A 23,907-nucleotide genomic window follows, 5' to 3' on the forward strand; every position below is an offset into this window, starting at 1 on the left:
CCCCCTAGAAGTAATCCACATTTCATCAATGTTGTCAAGTTTAAATGACGGGCCTTTGTTGTCAACAGAGTGGAACGTTCAAAACCAATGCGTCACAGAGAAAATGTGGAAATCCGTTGGGTTTCACCCTTTGTTTGAGCCATTTTCCTCGTCCACAGAATGCAGAGGAAGGTAATGGAGCCCCCCCCCCTTCCTTTTCAAACAAGGTAAATCCAGTTTGCCAGACTCCAGGTTTTTTTTGTTCATTCTCTCAACTAGTGTCTTTGACATCAACCCTTTTTGGAGCTTAGGCCTATGTCAAAGTTACTGTGGCTAAAAAGGTTTTCATTAAGCCTGATTTGTAGCAAGAGCATGGATAGAAATGCAAAGGAAATGGTGTGAAGAAGTGGGGGTACGGTGGATATACTGTCTGATTAGGTCAGTGTCTCCTCAGTGTCTCAACTGTTTACTTCACATATGTATTGAATAAAAAGATTTGAATTCAGGCCTTGTCTACTCTTCCACTGCAGTATGCACACAGAAACACAGCCTATACGACCTCCAAAGTGCATCCATTCAAGATACTTTGTAAGATGCTAACAGTCTCTCTTTGGTCAAGGATCAACCTGCCTATCAATGAGAAGCCCTGTGCATTCACTTGCTCACGTCCATTGTAAACACAGCAGCCAGCCAGGCAATGAAAGAGTTAACCCTGGAGCACGCTGAAGTCCACATGCTCCCCTGTACTCAGGCAGGCGTACACACCCCCCTATCTGTTTCCCTCTGTTCCTATACCAGTGGCCCGTCACGTGGCTGTGGGGCTGGCCACTGGCTCCCCGACAGGAGTGGACTGCATTGGAGACCCTGTCATGTCCCTGGCAACCAGCATGCATCCTCCCGCTTTTGGTATCTGGAAGTTGATTTAAAGCCTGTGTGTGTGCGCGCGCGTGATTCATAAGTCTGTGCAAGCTGTGCTATGGGCAGGGCCGTTGACAGCTTTGGCCATGCCCAGGACAAAGTGATCTGAACCACCCGAGATACAATGTAAAGAGGACCCAATTCTGGGCCCCCTCTCTACCTGTCGGCACCCCTGGCTGTGTGTGTGTGTGTGTGTGTGTGTGTGTGTGTGTGTGTGTGTGTGTGTGTGTGTGTGTGTGTGTGTGTGTGTGTGTGTGTGTGTGTGTGTGTGTGTGTGTGTGTGTGTGCGCGATGGTGGGATGTCTGTCACCAGATCTGCAGGGTGACGGCAACAGCAGCGGTGGTCGTGTGGCACTGACTGCACGCACGCTGTGTGTTTTGCAGATGAGAGTAGCCCACGTGCGTTTCGTAGATGAGAGCCCATGTACCGTGGAGCATGGAGACCCTGGTCCCCACTAGTGCTACAAGTCTTCCTCCCCCACAGACTGGAGTGAGGTTTAGGTTTCCAGACACGAGTGCTGCACAAATTATAAACAAGCATGGCATGCTGTGTGTGTGTGTGTGTGTGTGTGTGTGTGTGTGTGTGTGTGTGTGTGTGTGTGTGTGTGTGTGTGTGTGTGTGTGTGTGTGAGAGAGAGAGAGAGAGAGAGAGAGAGAGAGAGAGAGAGAGAGAGAGAGAGAGAGAGAGAGAGAGAGAGAGAGAGAGAGAGAGAGTGTGTGAGAGAGAGAGAGAAGCCTACTCGTCTAAGTGACTTAGTGTGGATGTCACTAGTTCTAGGCTGTCTAGTAAGTGTGCAGATTAACCGACTGGTCATGACACCGATTCGGATGTCAGCGATGCCATATTAATCGGATTTGTGGCCCCTGGGCAGGACAGGAGAGCATCTCCCGGTGAGCCATTTAAACCTGGCTGGATTGGACAAGTAACCTTTGGCAGAGAGCTGGCAGAGATACTACTACTCTCCTCATTACTTCAAGTGTACACAAACTGGAAACACACACACATACACAGAGAGAGAGTCTTAAAATCTGTGTGGGACAGCTGATGTGGTTTCGTTCGTGAAAGCAGCAGAAGGACATTTGGGGTCACCGCTGGAAAAGCCCTCCTCTGGATGCTGTACTAAAAGCGGAGCCGCAGCTTTCACACCACACTCTCTGTAGCAGCTGGTCTTGTTTGAAATCCAATGCTGCCCTCTATTGGTATATATTGTGCATTACATGATGCACTTTGTGAAATGGTGGGTATGAGGTGGAGACTCACTGATGACTTTTAAATGCAACAGTTAAACTATAAAGCAAAGAAAAGTTGGAGTAAAATGTAAAAGTCCATGGGTTACTTTTCTCAGCGCATGTCAGTAATTAGTGTCCAGGCATCAGGATGTGTGAATGGACTGGAACAAATAGCCTGCCTGTGTAAATGTATGAAACAGAGATGTAGAATAGTTACTGTAAGTTGTTGATATGGTGAAATTCAGGACTGTCTCTGTTAATTATGAGAGGTATTTTTCATACATATCTTCACTGTCAAGCAGAAACCTATCCCCCTTTTATTACATTACATTACATTACATGACATTACATTTGGAAGACGCTTTATAACCAAGGTGACTTGCAATCAAGGACATACTCATAGCCATCACCACTTTTCATTGTTTTATCTTTTTGTTATAATTGTTTTTCATGTCTTATTCATTTATAAATCGCTATTTTATAATAATCATTTCAACCTTGAAGTTGGTCATTAAATCATTTATCATAGGCTATACATATACTTATGGAGATTGACCTGTAGTACTGATTCGTATTTTATAAAGATATTTTTATGGGCTTTTTGTGCCTTTATTGATGATAGGACAGTAGAGATTGACAGGAAATCAGTGGGACAGAGAGATGGGGGTGGGGTTGGGAGATGACCCTGGCCAGACTCGAACCTGGGTCCCCATGGGCATGCAAGTCCAAGTGCGGGTCTTAGCGCGCTGCGCTACAGCGCCCCACCTGATTTGTATTTTATAATGAATAAGGAATGAATATAAAATACTAATAAAAAATAGTGGAGATACAAGGTTTCTGCTGGACGGCACCAACATGGGTAACATGTGAACACACACTCACAAAGTAGGAATGTGGTGATGCATGTGGTCATGGGCAAGCAATTAGGGTGTCAAGATTGGTGGTTCGATTCCCAGAACAGTCAGGTGGGTGGGAGAGTAATTAACCAGTGCTCTTCCCCAGGGGTGAGGAACCATCTTCATTCGAGGGGCCACTTCAAATTCTTCCAAGGGCCGTAAAAGTCCTCCGAGGGCCGTACTATGAACGCAAACCAGGATTTCACCCTACACTTTAGGCCTATATTGAAGGTAGCCACCTTTTAAACAGAGCCCACCATCTCTAGGTCCCCTGAATATAACTTAACTGTATTACAAATATAATTTCTAAGACTCCTTTACGAAATGTGTCATATTTCATGTAAAGCTGCATAACATTTAAATTATATCAGGGGCCGGATAAAACGGCCTTCGAGACATAGGTTCCCCACCCCTGCTCTACCCCATCCTCCTCCATGACTGAGTTACCCTGAGCATGGTACTGTCCCACTGCACTAATCCTCCCTTGGGGCACAAGTTGGGCTGCCTTTCCCATGCACAAACTGGGCAAAAATGCAATGTTGTGTGTGCACTACTGCACTGTCTGCTGTGTCAAACTGACAATGTTTTTTTTTCTTTTTTAATGCAGATAAGGTGTTGTAACTGATCATGTCAGTTTGAGCCAGGAGGATCTTGTTATCTTGTCTAAGACAACTGCCATTAAGAGCTTATACAGTCTTGTGTATACTAGGTTCTTTACCAACATACTGTATCAATTGTCTCAAGTCAGACACAATTCAAACAAAAAGAATAATGTCTTGTTTGGCAAGATGTATTTCTTCCACCAGGCGATTGTTGAATGCATGCAGAAGACAGCCAAGCACTTTTTTTCTTCACATACACATAGGCTACACAGACACACCTGATCAGCAGCTCCTGCTTATGGTAATAATTCCATCAATACAACTCATTTTGCAAAATGTCTTTTTTCTAAATTTGTTTGCAGCTGCTATATGACAACAGCATTTGAAATAAACAGAACTGATTCCATTGAGCGATTTTAATCCCAGGATGAGAACACTTGAGACAGAGTCCATTGTATGTAATTGTTTTAATTGATTTGATTTGTTTTAGTTTTTTGTTTTTGTTATTTTAATGCAACTGGATTTTTTATTTGTAACTTGTGCTGCCACTTGGCCAGGACGCCCCTTGAAAACGAGATTCTTAATCTCAGCGGGTCTATTTCCTAGTAAAATAGGCCCTAAAGGTTTTTTTTTTTTTTTTTAAACATATTTTTAGTTGGTTTTAGTTGGAAATGGAGATAGCCTATTACACTTAAGTTTAATGTCTCAGCCAGCTAGCTGGCAATGTAGGCCTACCCATTCTCATTACAGTACATTGTATTTGGAAGATGCTTTTTAACCAAAGCGACGTACAATCGAGGATAATTTTCATATTTAATCGACAGGGTTAATTAACACACCAGCACGTAGGGAAAAGGACCATCAGTCTTGGATGTCAATTTTGGCCTACTTTAACAGGATTCAAAGGCATGAAACTACTTCAAAAGGATTCAAAGGCATATAGCCAGATAAAACATTAAACTCCACAACAATCTGTACAGGTATAGTGCCTCTTAAAAGTCTACACACCCCTGTTCAAATTCCATGTGTTTGTTACGTCAAAAAATGACAGAAAGAAATAATTTCACAACTTTTCCCACTTAAATCTTAACTATTATCCTGCACAATGCCATTGAAAAGCAAATTCAAAGCTTTAAAGGGAAAGAATAGTAAATAAAAAACTTCAATTAACATGGTTGCATAAATATGCACACCCTTAAACTAATAGGCCTACCTTGTTGCAGCACCTTTGACTTCCATTACTGCACTCATTTTTTTGGGTAAGAGTTTATCAGCATGGCAAACGTTGATGTGACAATATTTGTCCACTTAGGCTATTAACAGTTCCACAGGGGGCCCCGTTAGAAAGATGATGCGGATGAACTTAATCATCCAGAATGACGAACATTGCCATATTAACGTGTGCCATACAGACACCCACAAAAGACTGTGTGCTGTAATGAAAGCCAAAGGTGCTACAGCTTAGTAGGCTTAATGTAAGAGTGTGCATATTTATGCAACCATGTTAATTGAAGTTTTTTATTTTCTATTATTTCCCTTCAAAGCTTTATGTTTGTTTCTCAATTGCATTGAACAGGTTAATAATTAAGATTGAAGTTGGGAAAAGTTGTGAATTAATTTGTCTTTCTGTCATTTTTTCATTTCACATCACAAAACCTGGCATTTGAAGAGGGGTGTGTAGACTTGACAGCCACTGTATATTCTTGTAGATGTGCGTCTGATCAGTCATGGATCCGAACTTAACAGTCACTTGATCTGGGTCCGGTTCATGGTCCACCATTTTTGTTGACTGCCTGCGTTGACCTGCTTTAGCCTAGGCCACATCCTTTAAGAGGCGTGCCTTTTCTCCTTGGTGCTCACTGGTGTAAACTCTCAAACTGGTTTCAGGCTAGGAAATCTGAGAATCAAGAATGTAGTTATTTTAAAATATAAGGCTATCAATCTTCTTATTGGTTTCAACCTACCATGCCTTCTTCAGGGCAGATATTGTAATCTTCAGTGACTTGGATTTATGCATTATCTCTATCTCTAGTCCCTTGGACATACTTTCCCAAAACAGCATTCAAATGCTCATACAAGAGTAAAAAAAAAATCACTTTCAACAACAGGCTTTAAACATTTTTTTTATGTTTTATTCAAAAGCACAACACATTGTGTTTATGAGTCACAAAAAAAGTTGTCCAACATTTTTCTTTTTTTTTTTTAAACAATGACATTTTTCATCCGTTTCAACAAATTGCTAAATTCACATTATACATCTGATCATGGTTGGTAGCCTATCATAAATTAAATTAAATTTAGTGACTACTTCACCTGCTGTGTCTCCAAATGAAAAGGTTTTTAATTTTTGCAAGTACTTCGTGATTACAGATTATGACAGGTAAGAAAATGACACGATTTAAAAGCTTTTCTTCCAAACATTATTACAAATACACTTTTAGCTGCCTTATGATAATGTTTGGTGTTTAAAAAAATCAGACTTTTCAAAAACCAAAACAGATCATTTTTGTAACATTCAGCAGTTTCCAAAGCTAAACAGAATGCTAAAACATGGTTTCAACTGGGAAGAGGACGGTGCTGGTTAAAACAAATGGCAATAATAAAAATGGATATGACTGCTGCAAGAGAGAGTACTTCCAATCCAAACCGTTTCAGTACATCAAATACAAGCAAAACGATGAAACTATAAATGGTATTTTTTTATATAAAACTTGGTAAAAAATAGTTGTTTCAAACTGTACAGTCACCAAGTACACAGAATGAGCCAAAGGACATATCCGTATTAGGCATCAGCTGCTGCCTCCACCTTCGGTGCCTGTGAGACAGAGAGAGGGGGAAACAATGTCAGCACAATTGACCACAGTATCCTGATTAACGTCTCAAACCCTGGGTGGGACTATCCGGACATATCTTAGCCTGGTTCAAATCTTCCATCTTAACATTGCTAAAGGACGCACCTTTGTCTCACAACAAGACGCCTTGCATGCTTTTGTTACTACTAGATTAGGTTAATGTAATGCTCTTTCCTCTGGTCTGTGAAAAAAGGCAAATGGTAAACTATAACGCTTAAAAGATCTGCTGCAAAAATGTTCAAAGACCAGAGGGAGGCAGTATACCACTCCTGTTCTGACAGGCCAACATTGCCTCTTGGTCTCTTCCTAATTTAATTGGGGTTTTCCCTCAGTCTATACTGAGATGGAGGTTTTTCCCCTTAAATCTCAAATCATTGGAAAAGGGAATTTTTCCTCACCCCTGTTCCCACCACAGGTTATATTCTCTGATTCTTGTGATTTTATGCCATTCTATGCAAACCATAACTTTACTTTTTTCCCATTCGTCTTCTTAACCAACCTACTTTGCTGCTGCTGTTATTGTTAATCTGTTAAGCACATTGAGCTGCATGTCTTGTATGAATTGTTATACAAATAAAGTTAATATTATTAGTAGTATTTACATTATTGTTATTAGCGGTCACTAAAAAGTAAAAAGCACATGAAAACTGAAGTAAAAACTATAAGAGTTTTGCGCTGGGGCCCTGTGTGCAATTTGTCCATTAATGAGCCACACCAAGCATGTCTGCATATTTTGTAATCCATTCTGAGCAAGAGTGACTATGTCTCCCCTCTTCCTGAAAATCTACACTGATGTTCAAATGTAATAGAAACTTGCGATGTTGCAAGTGTGGTTTTCAGTCAGGCAGTGGGAGCGGGAAATGTCCACTAATCACTTGGTTTGACATTTGGCTTGTTATGAAGACTACTTATTCTGACATTACATAGTGTGCCTTTAACACCAGAAAAATAAAGACAACAATTTATACAATCAAAGATAATAGATATCCCCAAAACTTTTGTGTGTGTCTATTACACTAAACATTTTAAAGTGTAAACTTTCTCATAACATATGTACAGTTCACACATTTTATAAATGGCAGCTGAAGCCTAGAGCTTCATGAAGACACTTTAGCAATGAAGCCTCTAGGTTGAGTAAGGCCACCTCCTCCTCTTACATCACTTCCTGTCCTGGTATGACCCTGAGCCAAAGAAGATCTTGGGACGTTGTTACTGGAACCCCACCCCCACCTAAAAAAAAAAAAAAAAAAAAAAAAGATTAAAAAAAAAAAAAAAATCATATATGTACAGGATTATTCTGGGAAAATAGGTAGGAGATATAGGGGGAAGGGGGTTGTTATTCCTTTGTTATTGCTGTGTTTGCTTTTGCAGTTGAATCCTATTGTGTATAACTTTTGGAATAAATGTTAATAGTAGACAAGCAAAGACCAATAAAGAATTTTAACAAATAAAGAGTGTAAATAAAAATGTTAGCTTTGCATACCTCTGCCTTGGCATCTCCATTCTCAGCAGGCTTCTTCCCCTTGGCAGCCTTCTGCAAAGCAAACGCATCAACATTAACATCCAATGCCGCCAGCTCCAGTGTGCATGTCAGTTGTGATTTGTTTGTGCATACGTACGAACACACACACGCGCGCACACACTTCAAGTTGTGAACTTGGACACTTCCAAGTCCAGCAGCAGTTTGCAGTCACATGGAAAATGTGAACATTCCTGCGGTTCTAGTTCAATCCCCTGCTACAAGTTCAGAGTTCTTTAACCGGCGTGCATGTAGTTTTTTTTTTTAAACACATGTATTCTATAAATATACTTTAATCCACACAAATCTGCTGCACAAACAGCCAAATCTGTCAAGTAGCACACTGCATTTCATTAACATTAGTGATAAGTAGTTAACTCATATGCCGTAAATAGGTACTTAATATAGTGTATGGTTTACTTGTACTGCACAAAATATTCATTTTCAGCTTAACAAAAAGTGTGCATTGATATAACCAATCATGATTACGGTGTCAGGCCCATGTGTCTCTCCCATGGATGTGGTAATGGTTATGCCAGTGTTTATTATTGTGTTATACCTTAGGTGCTGCCTTCTTGGGTTTTGGGGCTGGCTTTGGGGGTGCTGGTTTCTGTTCAGATGCATGACAATCACAAATGAATTCCAAACGCAATTGTCATGCAAGATGTCCAATGTACAATATGCAAATTAATATCTCAAAATAAGAATGACTACTTACAGCCGATAATCTTGCAGAGCGGCGTGCGGGCTGTAAGAAGGAAACACACAACAGTTCAACAACAAGCACAAGTTCATTAGTATACATACATTTTGTAAATATCTGTGATAATAACAACAATAACTATGCAATATAAATATTGATTGCAATGTTAATAGGACATCTGTCAATTAAAAAAAAATCTGTTTAATTTATGACAAAGCTGTATAACAAAGTGATACATACCTCTCCGCTTGCTCCACCTGCCTAAAAAAGCGAGAGAAAAATACCAATTATTAGACCATAGTCTACTTGCTTTGTCTGTGCAATTACTGTGGTGATGAATATGAACCATTACATTTTCACTTTCTTTAAATAACAGAATAAGTGTGTGCTTTTGTTAATTGTGCTGACAAACCCAGCGGGAAAAGCAACTAGACTCACAACATTTCATCTTCTTGTTTTATTATTTAATTATTTACACAAAATTAAGTTGGTCTCAATCGTGAACATCACAATTGACACACTCGCCCCAACGGTTAGCAGGACAGTCGGTCGCATTTTTAATGGCTGCCGACGGAGTAACAGATGTTTTGGTTTGACTTCACAGGGTGATGGACTATTCCCGCTCAAATTCAAATCTGTCTGCGCCGCGGTGCATTGATGCTCCCTTTTGTTGTACTTCCTTGCTGTGCTGCTAAACCAGTGCCTGCCTGACAACACGGTGGCAATTTGATTGTTTTGAGAGAACAAAATGGGGTCTTTACAACGACCAAATGACTAATGTAAAAACGTGTCTGCAAGATGTACGACATAAGAATAACAGTGTGCCTACGGATCGTTGCAGGAAGCGCCAACATTGTTTTTTTACGTTATCCCGCCATAAAGGTCACTCAACAACAGACAAGCTAACGTCATATGGGCGGATAGCACGTTAGCGAAATATGTATGTCAATTCACCCTAAGTGGTCGCTAATGCACGCTAGCTGAAGCAGAAAACGGGGATTCTGTGTTATTTCTAACTAGCACACATTTGCAACTTCAAGCTAAGCCGAGGAGGTAGATATTTAAATATGTTACACTTGTGTGAACGGACTTGGCGTTTCACATTCACAGAGGATACAGAAAGATGTCAGTCTGACGTTAGCATGGCGAGGAAAAGTGTATTGTGCATCATCAGCACTCCTTGTATTTGATGCCAACTTTTAAGTCGACTGTACCGAGCAAATTATCGAGTTGGGTAATCAGCTTTAGCTCACACGCTAATCAAAGTGGAAAGCTAGTCAGATTTGCTGACAAGAAAAACGATGAGAATTATTTGACTGAGCGATCAACCAACAAAAGGCCCAACAACAAGGTCAATTCACGAGACATTTGTTTTTCTTGGACCTCGTTTAATTTGGCGGGGGAAGGGTGCACTGATATCGGCCCATGAGAAAACTGAATAACAATGCATTCCGAAAAGCGAGTTTTAGAGTAATTACGCATTTACGACGCAGCCAATGCTCAGTAACTTGACAGTCAAGATATATCAACCTTATTATCAAATGTTAGCCCCTTGGTATCGTGGAACAAAGTAATAGGTCAGGATGAAGTAAGCAAATGCATTTTCACACATGGGCGACCAATCCTTTATCTCCATCGGTACAGAGATGCAGTAGTTATTCTATGCAGAGTAATATTAACCTCACGCGCGCTGCATGTGTGGTGGATGGTAATTGGAAGACACAAAACTCAGCTAAAATAACTGCGACATTTCAAATACAACAGCCGTAGACGACACCAAGCAAAGGGCGTCTTGCACAGCCCTGACACGACGTGAACCCGGATCATTTTGTTAATACAGCTGAGAATTGTATTGCTTTGTGCGCATTCCCTACCTTTCTTTTGGGCATCTTGTCAAGAATTTAGTAGTCAAACCTCCCGCTGTTTTTCAAATGTATCAGTTGCAAGCTGCAGACTGACACCGTGTACTGTGGCGCTTCAACGAAAATAAATGAATAGCAGTTTATTACCTATTTATATTGAAATGTAGGCTAAGATGGAAACCGGTTTTAACCAGATTTTTTATTCTCGCTTCACTGATTGGCTGTCCATCTAATCATATGTTTCTAGGCGTGGCGTATTCTTAAAGGTGCAGTGATTCCATAGAACAAACTTTCAATGTCTTGTCTTTGTCTTCTGGTGGCGTTGTTTTGCTGACACTAGACTAGGTGATTCTCTGCAAGTCCATTCATTGACATGCCTAACTTTTCTTGCAGTACCATGTAATTGTACACATTTTCCACACATAAGAAATAAAATGATGCAATAATATATGTTGAAATATTTATGAAACCATACTCACAGACTTCAGCATTTTTACACAAAACCATGTGACAGGATCACACACACACCTACAGATGACACAAAGACATCCACATCTTTCCAGAGATCGTGTTTATTTACACCATTTGATCGATCAATCTTGCATCGTTTCCATTTTTAGCGTACAGCGTGCAGTCCACCTGGCACCCAGTCTACACCATACACATCCAGAGCATTACCATTTCAGGTGTTGCAGTGGCAACTCATGTTCAATATAAAACCAGACTTTTCCATGAAGCGTTAGTGATTCACTTCAGCATACCTTATAAGTTAAAAGCCTCTTTACAGACTCTCCAATTCACCCAGTTCTACAGACAAGCAACAATTAGCACAACAGCGCTCCTTTCCACTCGCACCATAGTTGCTAGGCAGTTAGCAAGTTAGTTAGTTGCCAATGTGCGATAGTATTGCAACCAACTCGTTAACTACCGGTAACACAGTTCACTACTATGGTTTCGGGAAAGGCACACCAGCCTGATGAGTCCATGTTTACATTAAATAGGTTTCACACCCCCTTAAAACGGGGGCATAGCCACACTTTTATTCACACTGGTAAGACTCATTAGTACATAAAAATAGCAATGAACATTAAAACGGACATATTAGTTCTTGCTCCTTGAGTGAGTATGTGTGTAGCTAGCCACACACACACACACACACACACACACACACACACACACACACACACACACACACACACACGCACACGCACACACACGGTTAGGCCACCACCGCTGGGCTGCACAGGTCGGAGAAGAATGAGTCCCTCTTGTGCTGCAGGGCGGAGAGGAAGTGCCGCACCCTCTCCTCGCGGCTCGCCGTGTAGCGACACACGGCCTCCTGCCTGCTCGCCGCGTCCATTGGCATCCCGTTGCCATGGCGCTGGTGCTGATGCTGCAGCATCTCAGCCACGCAGGAGCGATCCGCCTCCAGCTGGAGTATGGCCTGGCTCTCACTGTGATGCTCCCGCGCTTTCTGCAGTGACAGGGAGAAATATGGGCTACAATTTGAATTGAATCCAAAGCACTCCCCTTTGAGTAAAGGTTGTAGATATATTCAATACCCTTTATTTTACATTGGGGTATACAGACATAAAAACAAAGACTTTGAACGCTCGTATCTTTTCCCTTTTGCTATGGGTACAATTAGTTACATAGTTAACAAAGTATGTAATAACAATGTAACATTACTTACTTGCACTGTACCTTAGGGTTAGGGTTACGTACACACAATATAACATGCTAGTACACACAGTTACAACTAAAAGACAGCATGGCAGATCATCAGTTTTGTTATTGGCATTTCTTACACACATCTTCACACACATTTTATATAGATCTCCACAATATCCCATGACTGAGGTACTGTTGGTCAGATAATAACTCCGGCTATTGTGGTGATTTGTTTACGTTTCCTGCAGGATGCCATGGAGAAGTGGGCACATTTCATTGGTCACACCAAAGCAATGGGTACACTTTGCTCCCGTAAGTCACCTGTTCAAGTTTTGGTTCGACTCATTTCAAAATAAACACCCATGGTAAAAAAAAATGGCATGCATTCCCAAAACCTGTTGACTCCTTAAGAATGCAGGCCATGGAGTTTGCAAATTCACACCAGTGGCCTATTGGCCTATGGTAGTTACTGTATTAACAATAAAATATAATGGAATGCAAAATGAGTGGCTGGTCTCCTCATACAAAAGCGCTGTCATTTTGTTTCATTAGCACAGTGAACAGTAATGAGAGCACTTCTAGTAGGAGCTCAAGCATTTCCCCTGTGTTCACATACCGAGGTACTGCAGTCTATAGGTCAGGAAATCAACTAGACCAGCTCTCTGAGCAGAGCCCCTCGGGTCCCTAAACCTGTTATGGGGGATTGACCGGTTGTGGGGCATGTTAAGCATGTGTGAGTGTGTTATCTCTAGGGGAGGGGATGGGGCAGTAAGGGCATCATCTCTAGGGTGGGATGGAGTGGGGGATGGCAGCCACAAATATGTAATGGATCTCAATATTTATTTATTTTTGTCATTGACTTTGCCCTGTCTTTAAGTCTGTTGTGAGTTTGTGTGTCTTGCAATGTTTATTATTTGCATTATATGTAAGCTGTTTTACACCTTAATTCTTCCCTGCCTATGCATCAATAAAGTAACTACACTACTCTGTATCGGTTGCTTTCTGCGGCCTTGTGCCTTGAGGCTTGGTGGGAGAAGGGAGAATGGGGGAATCAAGCCCCACATGCAGCCTCACCGCTCTTCCTCTCACCTCTTAGCCTACGGAGATGCCCTTGAGATGTCATTGAGGTTGAGGCACGAGGCCGAAAGACACAACCAGAGATTCTTTAAGTATGAAGGAGGTTTAATGAGATATTGCCCTCTACTTGAGCAACATGAGCTCTCAGACTTCTGTGGAATGTATATGGATCTTTGGGACACAAAATCTGTGTCACTGAAGTGTTTTCCGTGATGGACTCACGGAAGTGCTTTCTCTATATTCCCACAGCTCTGTTTCCAGTCTTGTGTTTTCTCAGGATTAAAAAAAACAATCTAAAAAAAATGACTTTAGGGTTAGGGTTAGTTTTGGTTCGGGCACAGCTAATATTCATTCGTTTATTACATTAATTTTATAGCCGATCAACCAACTGGAAAAGGTATTTCTCAAAAACATGTCTTTACTGACAGGTGAAGGTTAGGGATTATTTTGGTCAGTGGTGCACAACTTAAATTGCTATAGCATTATTTTGTTTAGTATTAGAATATGGTATTGATTTTCTAATGATGGACTAGTGCTGTTAGAGTATGGTGCAACATAGTGCTGCTGTTGGAATATAAAAAGCACTTCCTTGACTGTGACGCCATCACACTTCAGTGACCAGGGACACAGAATTTTGGCAAAATCTGTTAAACTGACACAGATTTTGTGTACCAAAGATCTGTGTCCATTCCGCGGAATTCTGAGAGATCAGGCTGACTTGACTTTATGGAAAGGTGGGATATGTAAGCATGCCTTCATGGAGCGGTGGTTGAGGCGTTACTGCAGGTGTGATTGTGTTGCCCTTTGGGGTGGGTGGAGGGGATGCATCTGTATGGAGCGGTAGGGTAGTGTGGAGTATGTATGCAGACCCGTGTGGTGGGATCTTCAAGTTCAAGTGTTTTTACTTGTCAGACACACATTTCATGTAGTGAAATGATGAAGTACATGAAATATGCAAGTGACGAATAAGAACACTGTAATCTGTATCTCTGTAAACATATTTTTACACAGGTGTGCTGATGTCATCTGAATGGAGGAGTCGGGGGAGTGTGGGGCGTAAGGAGGTGTGTTGAGTACCTGTATGGAGCGGTGGTTGAGCTGGTATTGCAGGATGGCTTCACACAGGTTCCAGAAGGAGTATTCAGGCCACAGCACCGGCTGGAACACCAGGCACGAGTAGGACGTCTAGCGGCAAGCAGGTGGGACACAACAGAGGAATTAACATGGATATTCCTTACATTCAACTGCGACTTCAAAAGGCAAACATGTTACCATTGCTCTACAGTGAATTTAAAGTCATCTAAAAGGTGGGCTTAAACTACCTGATGCTCCACCCTCAAAGGATAGACTACCTTTCAAAAGATTGAATTTAATACTTTTTTTTAAAAAGAAGTTTCAATACAGATTGTATTGCTCTTTTTTAAATGTAAAATTCAATCTTCAGGCATCTTGGCATGGAATATCAAATCCTGTCCCTTTATCCCAGATTTTGCCTTTTTATTTATTGGTCACCTCCTGCACAGTACAAAAAAATGCAGTGTTAATTCAACACTTAGCCAAAGTAGCATCTTGTAGAATGCATTTGGTCCCAGAGTACTCTTTAAGTGTTGAATCCATACTGCATTCTTTTACAGCGTGAAAATTACAGTACTCTTTTGGATCTGCGTGCCCCACACTCACTAACGACACTAGTTTCTCCATCACGGTTTACCAAACTGTAATATTAAATAAATGGGCTGCCGCCATGCTGCTCAGATGAGCATTATGGGATGTGGGTTTCTGCATAAGGGGCATATGGAGTTGTGCGTCTTGGCGGGGGGTGGGGGTCGCTTGGGTTACGGCTGAGCAAAGTTAATAGGATCAGACACGGAATAGAGGATCAACCCCCCCTGCTACAAGTCTGGCTTTACCACACACACTGGAGTGGGGGACGTGGAGTGGTGACGTGGCGTAGTGAAGCAGAGTGGAGTAGTGGGACAGAGAGTACATGTACTTGTGGAATAGTGTGGAGTTGTGGAATATAATGGAACGGTCCGCAGGAATAGTAGAAAAGAGTAGAGAAGAGATGTTAAGGTCACAAGTCTGGCTATGCAACACACACTGGCTGGGGATATACAGTGTAGAGTAGAGTGGTAGAGTAGGGTTAGAGTAGACCCACTGTGCAGTGGAGTAGTAGAGTAGACTGGAAGAGTAAAGTAGATTAGAGTTATTAAGGTAAGACGTCTGGCTGTGTCCAACACATTGGTTATAGATGTTGAGTAGCACAGTAGTCGGCTACAATGGAGTAGCAGACTGGAGCAGCTTTAGTAGTAGAATATCATTACTCATCTTCCTGAACAGAGCCCTTTCTTGCCTGCTTGTTAGCTTGCTTCCATTAAGGACATGGACCTTCAGGAGTTTGCAAACCCATCATTAGCAAAAAACAAAATACACTTACGCCAGGGACATACGTAGGTGAGACGAGCGAAGCGAAAAGAGGCAAATTCAGTGTACCTGTGTAACAGCTCAACGGTCAACAGGTCGTAGCGACGAATCAAATCGATCGAAACCTTTATGTTGCTGATTCTTTGGACGCACAGGCAAAATTTGCTCCTCATTTGCAAAATATTAAACTCAGCCGAATATTTTCGCTTCGCTTCACTCCTCCCACATAGTAATGAATGGCGGACTTCGCTTCGCTGGGCCAAATTCGAATGTTATGTCCCTGGCGTTAATGTGTTCATTTGTAATGGATGCCAAATATCAGACTTCGGCTGTACAGTAGAACGTTAGTAAATCTCCATCCTGAAGCTTCATACAGTATCTATTGGCAGCACTGAGCTATTGGTCTGGGCATTCAGCTCAGTGGTATCACACTGGGACTCCCATGCCAAACTGAAATGTTGACAGGAAGGTTCAACGAGTGGCAGACTACGCAGGAAGATCGCAGTTACACTGGTGCCGTGACCAGGATGGGAGTGAAGCTTGAGGGGGTTAGTGTAACGGCTGCCAACTAGCAGAGTTCAGCGGTAGAACGTTACTAAACCTCCCTCCCAAACCCTCATGCAATGTTGGTGGCGCTGAGTTGGTCTGGACTAGAGGATGAAATTTTTCAGGAATTCACGTGGGTCCCGCGGGTCCTGCGGGATTCCCCCGGGATGGGAGTCAAAATTTTAAAGATGAACGGGAGCGGGCAGGAGCGTGAATAAAGATGAATGGGAGCGGGCAGGAACGGGAATAAAAATGAACGTGAGCGGGAATGCCGCCTATTTTTTCTTTAAAAAACGAACAAAAAAGCCACGTTTTTTTGACGAAACAGGATTGGGGTTGACTTTGAGTGGGAGTGGGCAGGATTGGGAGACATTCTTTTCAGGAGTGGAGGGGATGGGATTTGTTTCTTTTACTCCAGTCCGGGATGGGACGGGATGGGATTTTTTTTCTGGGACCGGGATGGGACGGGAGTGAAAATCCACTCCCGTGTCATGCTCTAGTCTGGACCTTTAGCTCAGCGGTATTGTACTGTGACCAACATGTTTGGAAGGTTGTGGGTTAGAGCCCAGAGTGGCAGACTGTGCAGGAAGACCTCAGTTACAAATGCACACTCTCTACTTGATATTGATGCAAATTTCATTGCCACCATCACACCACCAAAGATGTTGTTTTCCGCGACCTACAGGATCATTTGCATATTGACAATTGATGTTCATTTAAGCTGCATTACACCCAAACAAACATGGCGGTGTAGAAATCAAGACGTAGAAAGGAAATCGCCATTTCACACTGAAGAAGGGTGTAAGCCCGGAACGTCTGTGATGTGAGGCGATTAAAAATGAAAAAAGAAATCTGATGAGTGCTTCTTTATTCACTTTCTTTTGGTGTAGAAATCAAACCATTAGTTTCAAGAGAAAGGGGTCGTCAAGACAACATCTAGTGTTCCATATCTAAAGGAGGTTCTGGTAAGTGCTAAACCGGAACACATGGTTCACTTGTGTAAATTCATACAGGAAGTGAACAGGGCGTGATGTCGCCTCCTACCTGCCAGAGGAGGAAGTCGCTGAGGCGCACCTCTCCAGATGTGCGGATGAGAAGGTCGGGGTTGGGCGAGTGGCTACTGTACAGACACTGACTCAGCAGGGCCTCAGACACGTCACTGGTCAGTAGACACACACACACAGGAAATGATTAGTTAGGATGCCTGTTCAGAGTACAGTAGGGTTTTTGTTAAACTGGCTGTTCTTGACACAACCATCGTGTACTTTTTAGTTGCCCCAAGAAGTTGAACTAGTGTAAATTCTTAGTAGTACTGCAATTAAGTCAGGAATGGACACATTTGAAATAAACGTTTTGCACTAAAACCCAACACATCATCATGAAAAAAGACCACTTACTCCAAGTAAAAAAAAGAGTGAGAGAATTGAGAAAAAAACAAAAGTGCAGTGTGTGTATGCATGTTTCCTGTATGCCCACCTTGGTTTAATAAGCCCCTGCTCCACACCCCAGGCCATCTCTCTCACCGCACCGGCAATCTCATGTCGAGATGTATACGCAAAGCACACATTGAGGAAACATCTGTGCAAATAATACAGAACATCATTTTAACTGATGCCTACATGTTCAATACTTAAGACCACAGTAGGATATGCTAAAAAGTAACAAGGTTCTACTTGGTACAGTGAATATACTACAATAACCCCTGGAGTAGCTGAAATGAAACGAGGTGCCTACTTGTTGTGCGTCTTGGTGGCCACTACTGCCTTGGCGATGACCTCTTGAAGGTTGAGGGGCAGTAGGGACAGGTCCCCCAGCACCCGGATACACACACCATGCTTCTCCAGCTTCTCCCTGACCACACAGAGGAACACGCAACCAACACACAAGACAAGAATTACTCTCTTCAAATAATCGAAAAGGCTTAGACACTGGACTTTATCAGTATAGTATGACGAACATGCACCAAATTTCTATTCAGTCAGCGCACTATGTACTTAGTGGGTGAATCACTCAACATTTTGGATACAGACTTAAGACTTGTGCTTCTCCCGGTTCTCCCTGATGTCACAGAAGAACCGGCATGACATCAAGGGTCCAACTCAATCTACTACCTCCTGTCCTCTCGTTTTGCTTCTAGTCTTGTGATGCAAGTCAAGTCGCCATTGAAGATATAAGTCTTATTCAATATCTCACGAGAACACAAGTCAAAGGCCATTTCATCATTAGCAATCAGGGTGTTAAATATGAAAAAAAAACAAGTTCATCTGCCTCGGATGACAGCAAGGAAACATTGTTTTCTCCAAGGAGGCGAGGTGGTGTCGAAGCACTAGGCCACAAGCCAAAGGAGAGGACGGGAGATACTAGTTTGAAATGGACCCCAGGGCATGAGGGATACAAATGTTTTGTCGCAATCGTGCCAATTAAGTTCAAGCATTTCCAATGGCTCAATGGGGCGTGTGTAAGGTGATGGTGCAATAGCTGTGCTACTGGCCCAGTCGGTAGCTACACACAACCTCTCGACACAGCCCTACCCACTGATCATCTTGACAATTCAGACAACACTTTTCCCCACATGACATGAAAACATACCTGTCAACTTTGAGCTCCCAAAATCCGGGAAAATTCCCATATTTTAAGCCAAAATCCGGGAAATTTTCTAAAGGCCAAATTTTGACAGCTAACGGGATGACAGAGACAGATCGGAGGATGCGTTCCACTCTGCTTTTCACAACAGCGCGCATGAAAAGACAGATCCTGTCTAAAATCCCTCAGCACACGTTTTACAGCGTGGAGAAACAATGCAATGAAAACAAAACAATGAAATGAGCGCAATGCGTTTCTTCTTGTTGTTTTGTCGCACAAGTTGTCTGTTCGTGCTGGTACAGGTTGTGGTTAGGTTAATCGCATGATTCGCTGTTCCGAGGCTGTTTTATGCGTTGCATGAACTGACGGTTTCTGAGGGAAAGAGTGGGCGCACAAGCGCTACGGAGCTCGAGGTTGACAGGTCGTATTTTCAAGGAACTTCAATTCTTGGTGGTATCTGGCATACTGTCTTCTGGTAGCTTGATAAGCAAGACCCTCGTCTCTCTCTTCAAGAGGGGGTGTGGCTCGTCGGACAGAGCCGTGGGTAGCCTATAAATAGCCTACTGGACCAACGGTGTTTTTTATAATGTGAAAAATCCGGGATATTTCCGGGGAAAAAATCAAATCGGGAAGAAATCCGGAAATGAGTCAAAATTAGGGAGTTTCCCGTGAAATTAGGGATGGTTGACAGGTATGACATGAAAAACCAAGAGGATTACCTTTCTCCTACCTCCTCTTTACAAGTGGTACAACATTTGCAACAATAATGTTCCTCATGCAAGGCAGACTTGCTGTTGCCTAGTTATCACCACATCTAAATCACAAGTGAGATAAGGTCTAGAGACCTGCCTACTGTGTGGTCTACGATTGACGACGGCTGATTATTGGACGTGACAAATATGCATCAATTGGCATACAGTTGAGGACGATATGATTAGCCCCCCTCCTGAAATTAGACATCTCTCTTGATTTCTCTGTGAGAATGACCATTATGAACCATTTCTGTTATTCTGGAAACAAATACACTGATGGAGATAATGTCCAATGAGTTGAATTTGCCTTTTTCTATCGTTATAATGAGTTTAAACAAAAAAGGTCAGAAATGACAAGGACAAAATTAGTAGCCCCCTGATCATGAATAGTCAATATGATGCCATTTATGAACCAAAACTGACAACAGGCACTTTGATCAGTTGTTTCCAGAATAATAGAAACGGTTCAGCATGGTCATTCTCACTGAGAAATCAAGAGAAATGTCTAATTTCAGGAGGGAGGCTAATAATATCGTCCTCAACTGTACGTAGCCATAGCTAATCGTATTAGTTGTATCTATTCAAGCAAACTGCAGTCATCACCTTTCCACGCCTCCCTGCTCTCTCATTGGAGAGAGACAGGAACCATGGTCATGTCCGTTCGTTGGGGGTAGACTTCATGCCGTCTTTCAGATAGGAATGATTGCCCAGAGCATCATGGGATTTGCCCGACTAGACTTACTGTTCTTCCAGCAGGCGTTCAAACTTCTGTTTGGCCAGCTCCATGAGGCCGTCCACTTCCTCTTTGGAGCGCTTGAAGTTCTCAATGCTGAAGGCGTACACCGTCACCTCATGGATGTCCAGCTGCAAACACCAGCGCAGGGTCTACAGGAGAGAGGAGGAGAGGATATGAGAGATACAATACTTGACAAATACCAGCTCAGAGTCTTGAGGAAAGGAGGAGATAGACACTTTACAAACACCAACACAGTCTAAAGAGGAGAGGAGAGGAGAGGAGAGGAGAGGAGAGGAGAGGAGAGGAGAGGAGAGATACTTTCCAACCACCGGCAGCACAGATGTGCCCTTCATGTGCTCTGGGAAGTAGACATTATCCAATATCGTCAACTCATATTAAAACTCTACGAGTTGTCCAGTGGAAAATACCACAGGTGGGCGTTCATGTGCTTTTCCCATATCCGTGATTGGCATAAACCATAATTCCCAGGGCACATGAATGGACAAAGAGTCTACAGTAGAGTAGAATGCTGTAAGTAAGTATGTACCTCTGTTACCATTAGCACTTGTTTTTTTCCATTTACGGGTGTTTGACATGACGCCCTGTTTTTTTACGTAACATTAGTGAAAAACCTACAAAATGTATAGTTTTCCTCTTAAAAACAAATGTAAATGAAAGATGTGGTACATCATGTTTCATATTAGTCTTAGATGGGAAAAACATTTTTGTTCAGATTTATGGAAAGGTTTATATGTCAAATGTCCTGTGGTGTGACTGTAACATTAATACAACCTGGAATATATAAAGCTATAAAATAAACCAACAGCATTTTGAAGAATTTATAAAGCATTTGGCATGATTGCATAAATATTTACCTTATATCAAAAAATATGAATGTGAAAAAAACACAATACAGTAATATTAACTACAAGTTCAATTTTGTAACACAAATTGCGTCCTGCGGGGTGACATGTAAGTCAGGTTTGTGGACGGGCAGCTGCAAGGCCAACTACAAGGGCCAACTACAGGCTCATAACTAGTTATGTTATACCTCAGTTATTAGAGAGTGGTGTGGAAGTTTTAGTAGTGTGTGTGTGGGGTGGGGGTTGAAGGAAAAATAGCAGAAAGAGCATTGGGGATATGTTTGTGCAGAATATTAATCATTTTATTGTATCTTACAGAAATGTCACACCAATGATGTCACACCACAGGACACATTTTCCCAAAAATGGCAAAAATTAGGCGAAATTCCACAGACCACTGACATCCCCATTTTTTTTTCCAATTTTTCCACCCATTTTTTCAGGAATTGAAATATGTTTCCTCCTTTAAGTGTGTTACGGCCTTAAACGTCAACCACCCATACATCATTTTGAACTGTGTCTTGACAATGGCAGGTAATTTCAGTTCGCTAAAGAGGTTCTGTTTAATGTTCTCACCTCTGCCAGCTTCTCGAAGCCCTGGCTGTGCCCCTCTTGCCGTTCTACATGTCTCTTGCGAGCGTACCGCCTGTTCCCATCCATGATGATGGCTATGTGTTTGGGTATGGGCCCGGCCTATCGACACAGTCACACAGACAAAGACACATACACAGGCCATACCAGTAAATAATCGATACTAGCCATACCAGTGCCCATACCAGTAGCCAGAAGAAATCTTTACCCGGAGAATGATAATAACTGACTAGTAAAATAAGCGTCTTTGAATATCATGAAAAGCGCTATATAAAAACGTATGTATTATTATTATTATTATTATTATTATTAATCTTACCCAGCAATATAGACTATAGATAACTAAACAAGAATCTACTACATAACTGCACATTCAAACACTCGATAGTGCAGGCTTGTAATTACCTATGGTAGCCTATTGTCAAAAAAGATGGTCCATCAGGTTTCTCTACTTTCAAGACATATTCCATGAAGAGGCAATCCTACCTTCAAAATGTTGGCCGATATCCTCTCAAGGAGATTTAATTCTCCTTCTCGTATCCACGACATCTTTGTTTTTCTGCTGAAGAGAGGGATGGGGAAAATGTCAACACGATTGCTAACACTGACAACAGCCTCAGCAGCACAACTGACAAATAAGCAAACCACAACCATACTTTCGTGGCAAGTATTGCAAGTGGTAGAACCAATTGCAATACTTACATACATTAATTCTGTCGATAAATCCCTGCAAGGCAATAAACACACAAACACCACCCACAACAGCAACAGTGTTGGTCTACAAGGCCCAAAAAGGGATAACCTTTTATCATCTGATATTCATATCCGAAATTCTTATATACTCATTATTAATAGTAATATGTTTTCACTCATCACGTTCAATTAATTAAATGTAGAGAAATCATGTTGTATGGTAGGAATGAATGAAATCTGTTTAGCTTATGGCTAACTAGTTAGCCAAGTTTACTAAGCATCTTCTGTCGAAATGCACGACGTTTCAGCGGCTAAAATATACTATTGCCTCTAAGCATCATGTGCACGTTTTCATTTTAAAATTTAATTCTATGTCATCATTCCAAAGTTTAGCAAATAAAGATATGGAGATCCAACTCACCCGACTTGTGATCACTAAGAATGACGTCTACTTCCTCCTAAAAGCTTCTTCGTGGGTGATTTAAAATGTTGCACTGGGAAAAAAATGCGCACTACTGCCACCGACTGGCTGTTTCTCTATCTGGAACTCTGCCGTTGCCCAGGCTTCTTGGAGGCCCAGGGGCCAGATGCGGCCCTTGGATGGCAAGGTTCTATTGACACTAGAATCACCTCTGGTTCTGGCCCACCACAAGGTCTGACTAAAATGAAAACAAATAGGCCTAAGTACAAACCCCAACTCCGATGAAGTTGGGACGTTTGGTAAACAGTGAATAAAATCAAAATGCTATCATTTTCAAAACATTCAATCTATTCATTAGATGGAGAATAGTGAAAAGACAACATATTAAGTGTTAAAACCGAGAAAAAATATTGTTTTGGGGGACATATGTACTCATTTCTAATTTGATAAATCCAACACGTCTCAAAGGAGTTGGGACGGGGACAATAAATGGCAGCAAATGTCGAGGAAGACTAAAAACAAAACAAAAGACAACACTTAACAGTTAAATACATTAACCGATGAGATGATTTTATATAAACAACAGTGTTAATTCCTATCTTGGACATGATTTCACCAGCTTAAATGGTGGGTGTATTCCTTGTCATGTTTTGCAGTGTTTTCCTTTCTGTAGTGCTTACAGTATGACAGGTCTTGACCAAAAACCCACCATTTTATCACCTGCTGGTCCTTATGATGGAGCCAAACTGTTAAAACATAGTAGAGAATGCAATTTGACCTTACTATGTGGCAGTCATGGAAGATCTCCCTTCAAAATATAATGCATGAGTGGCTTTTCATGCTGTTTAAAACCCATTTATACCATTCAGCACTGTATTTAACTCTACAGATGAGTGAGAACATCTTCTTAACCAATGCACTACTGCACCCGCATGCCATCATGGAGGGTGACTTTTGAAGCTAGCACTAACACAAGTTGGATGGTCCAT

At 41.8% G+C, this 23,907-nt stretch overlaps 1 protein-coding gene and 2 long non-coding RNA genes across 5 annotated transcripts; 1 reads left to right on the forward strand and 2 right to left on the reverse strand.

Moving 5' to 3' along the window:
* Window positions 1–5,735: 5,735 nt before the first annotated feature.
* Window positions 5,736–10,738, reverse strand: LOC134449343 (uncharacterized). 2 transcript variants are annotated; one of them, XR_010034946.1, is made up of 7 exons: window positions 10,574–10,738; window positions 8,940–8,960; window positions 8,715–8,744; window positions 8,556–8,606; window positions 7,961–8,011; window positions 7,635–7,689; window positions 5,736–6,440 (listed from the first exon to the last, which is right to left on the reverse strand). It is a non-coding gene; the product is annotated as an uncharacterized LOC134449343 (long non-coding RNA). The 2 variants fall into 2 exon arrangements; XR_010034945.1 differs by lacking the exon at window positions 7,635–7,689 and having other exon boundaries at window positions 10,574–10,727.
* Window positions 8,972–14,396, forward strand: LOC134449344 (uncharacterized). Its single transcript, XR_010034947.1, has 3 exons — window positions 8,972–9,752; window positions 12,481–12,544; window positions 14,321–14,396. It is a non-coding gene; the product is annotated as an uncharacterized LOC134449344 (long non-coding RNA).
* On the reverse strand, window positions 11,116–23,022 carry dhdds (dehydrodolichyl diphosphate synthase). Of its 2 annotated transcripts, none has more exons than XM_063199229.1 (9): window positions 22,919–23,022; window positions 22,291–22,366; window positions 21,790–21,906; window positions 20,357–20,499; window positions 18,014–18,130; window positions 17,756–17,857; window positions 17,324–17,438; window positions 14,387–14,494; window positions 11,116–12,035 (listed from the first exon to the last, which is right to left on the reverse strand). In XM_063199229.1, exons 2-9 carry the CDS (start codon window positions 22,351–22,353, stop codon window positions 11,781–11,783), a joined length of 1,020 nt encoding a protein of 339 aa, XP_063055299.1. In that variant the 5' UTR covers window positions 22,354–22,366; window positions 22,919–23,022; the 3' UTR covers window positions 11,116–11,780. The 2 variants fall into 2 exon arrangements, with proteins under 2 accessions (XP_063055299.1, XP_063055300.1); XM_063199230.1 differs by having other exon boundaries at window positions 22,291–22,363; window positions 22,919–22,999.
* Between the last annotated feature and the right edge of the window lie 885 nt (window positions 23,023–23,907).

This window comes from Engraulis encrasicolus, chromosome 5, assembly GCF_034702125.1.
Source record: "Engraulis encrasicolus isolate BLACKSEA-1 chromosome 5, IST_EnEncr_1.0, whole genome shotgun sequence".
In the NCBI taxonomy this organism is placed as follows: Eukaryota; Metazoa; Chordata; class Actinopteri; order Clupeiformes; family Engraulidae; genus Engraulis; species Engraulis encrasicolus.

Excerpts from the sequence above, each read along its gene's own strand:
- dhdds (XM_063199229.1), bottom strand. The coding sequence starts at position 22,353 with ATGTCGTGGATACGAGAAGGAGAATTAAATCTCCTTGAGAGGATATCG. Across the intron at positions 18,131-20,356 it reads GAACGCCTGCTGGAAGAACA|GGAGAAGCTGGAGAAGCATG; the intron begins GTAAGTCTAGTC and ends CTGTGTGGTCAG. Across the intron at positions 12,036-14,386 it reads TCAACCACCGCTCCATACAG|AAAGCGCGGGAGCATCACAG; the intron begins GTACTCAACACA and ends CTGTCACTGCAG.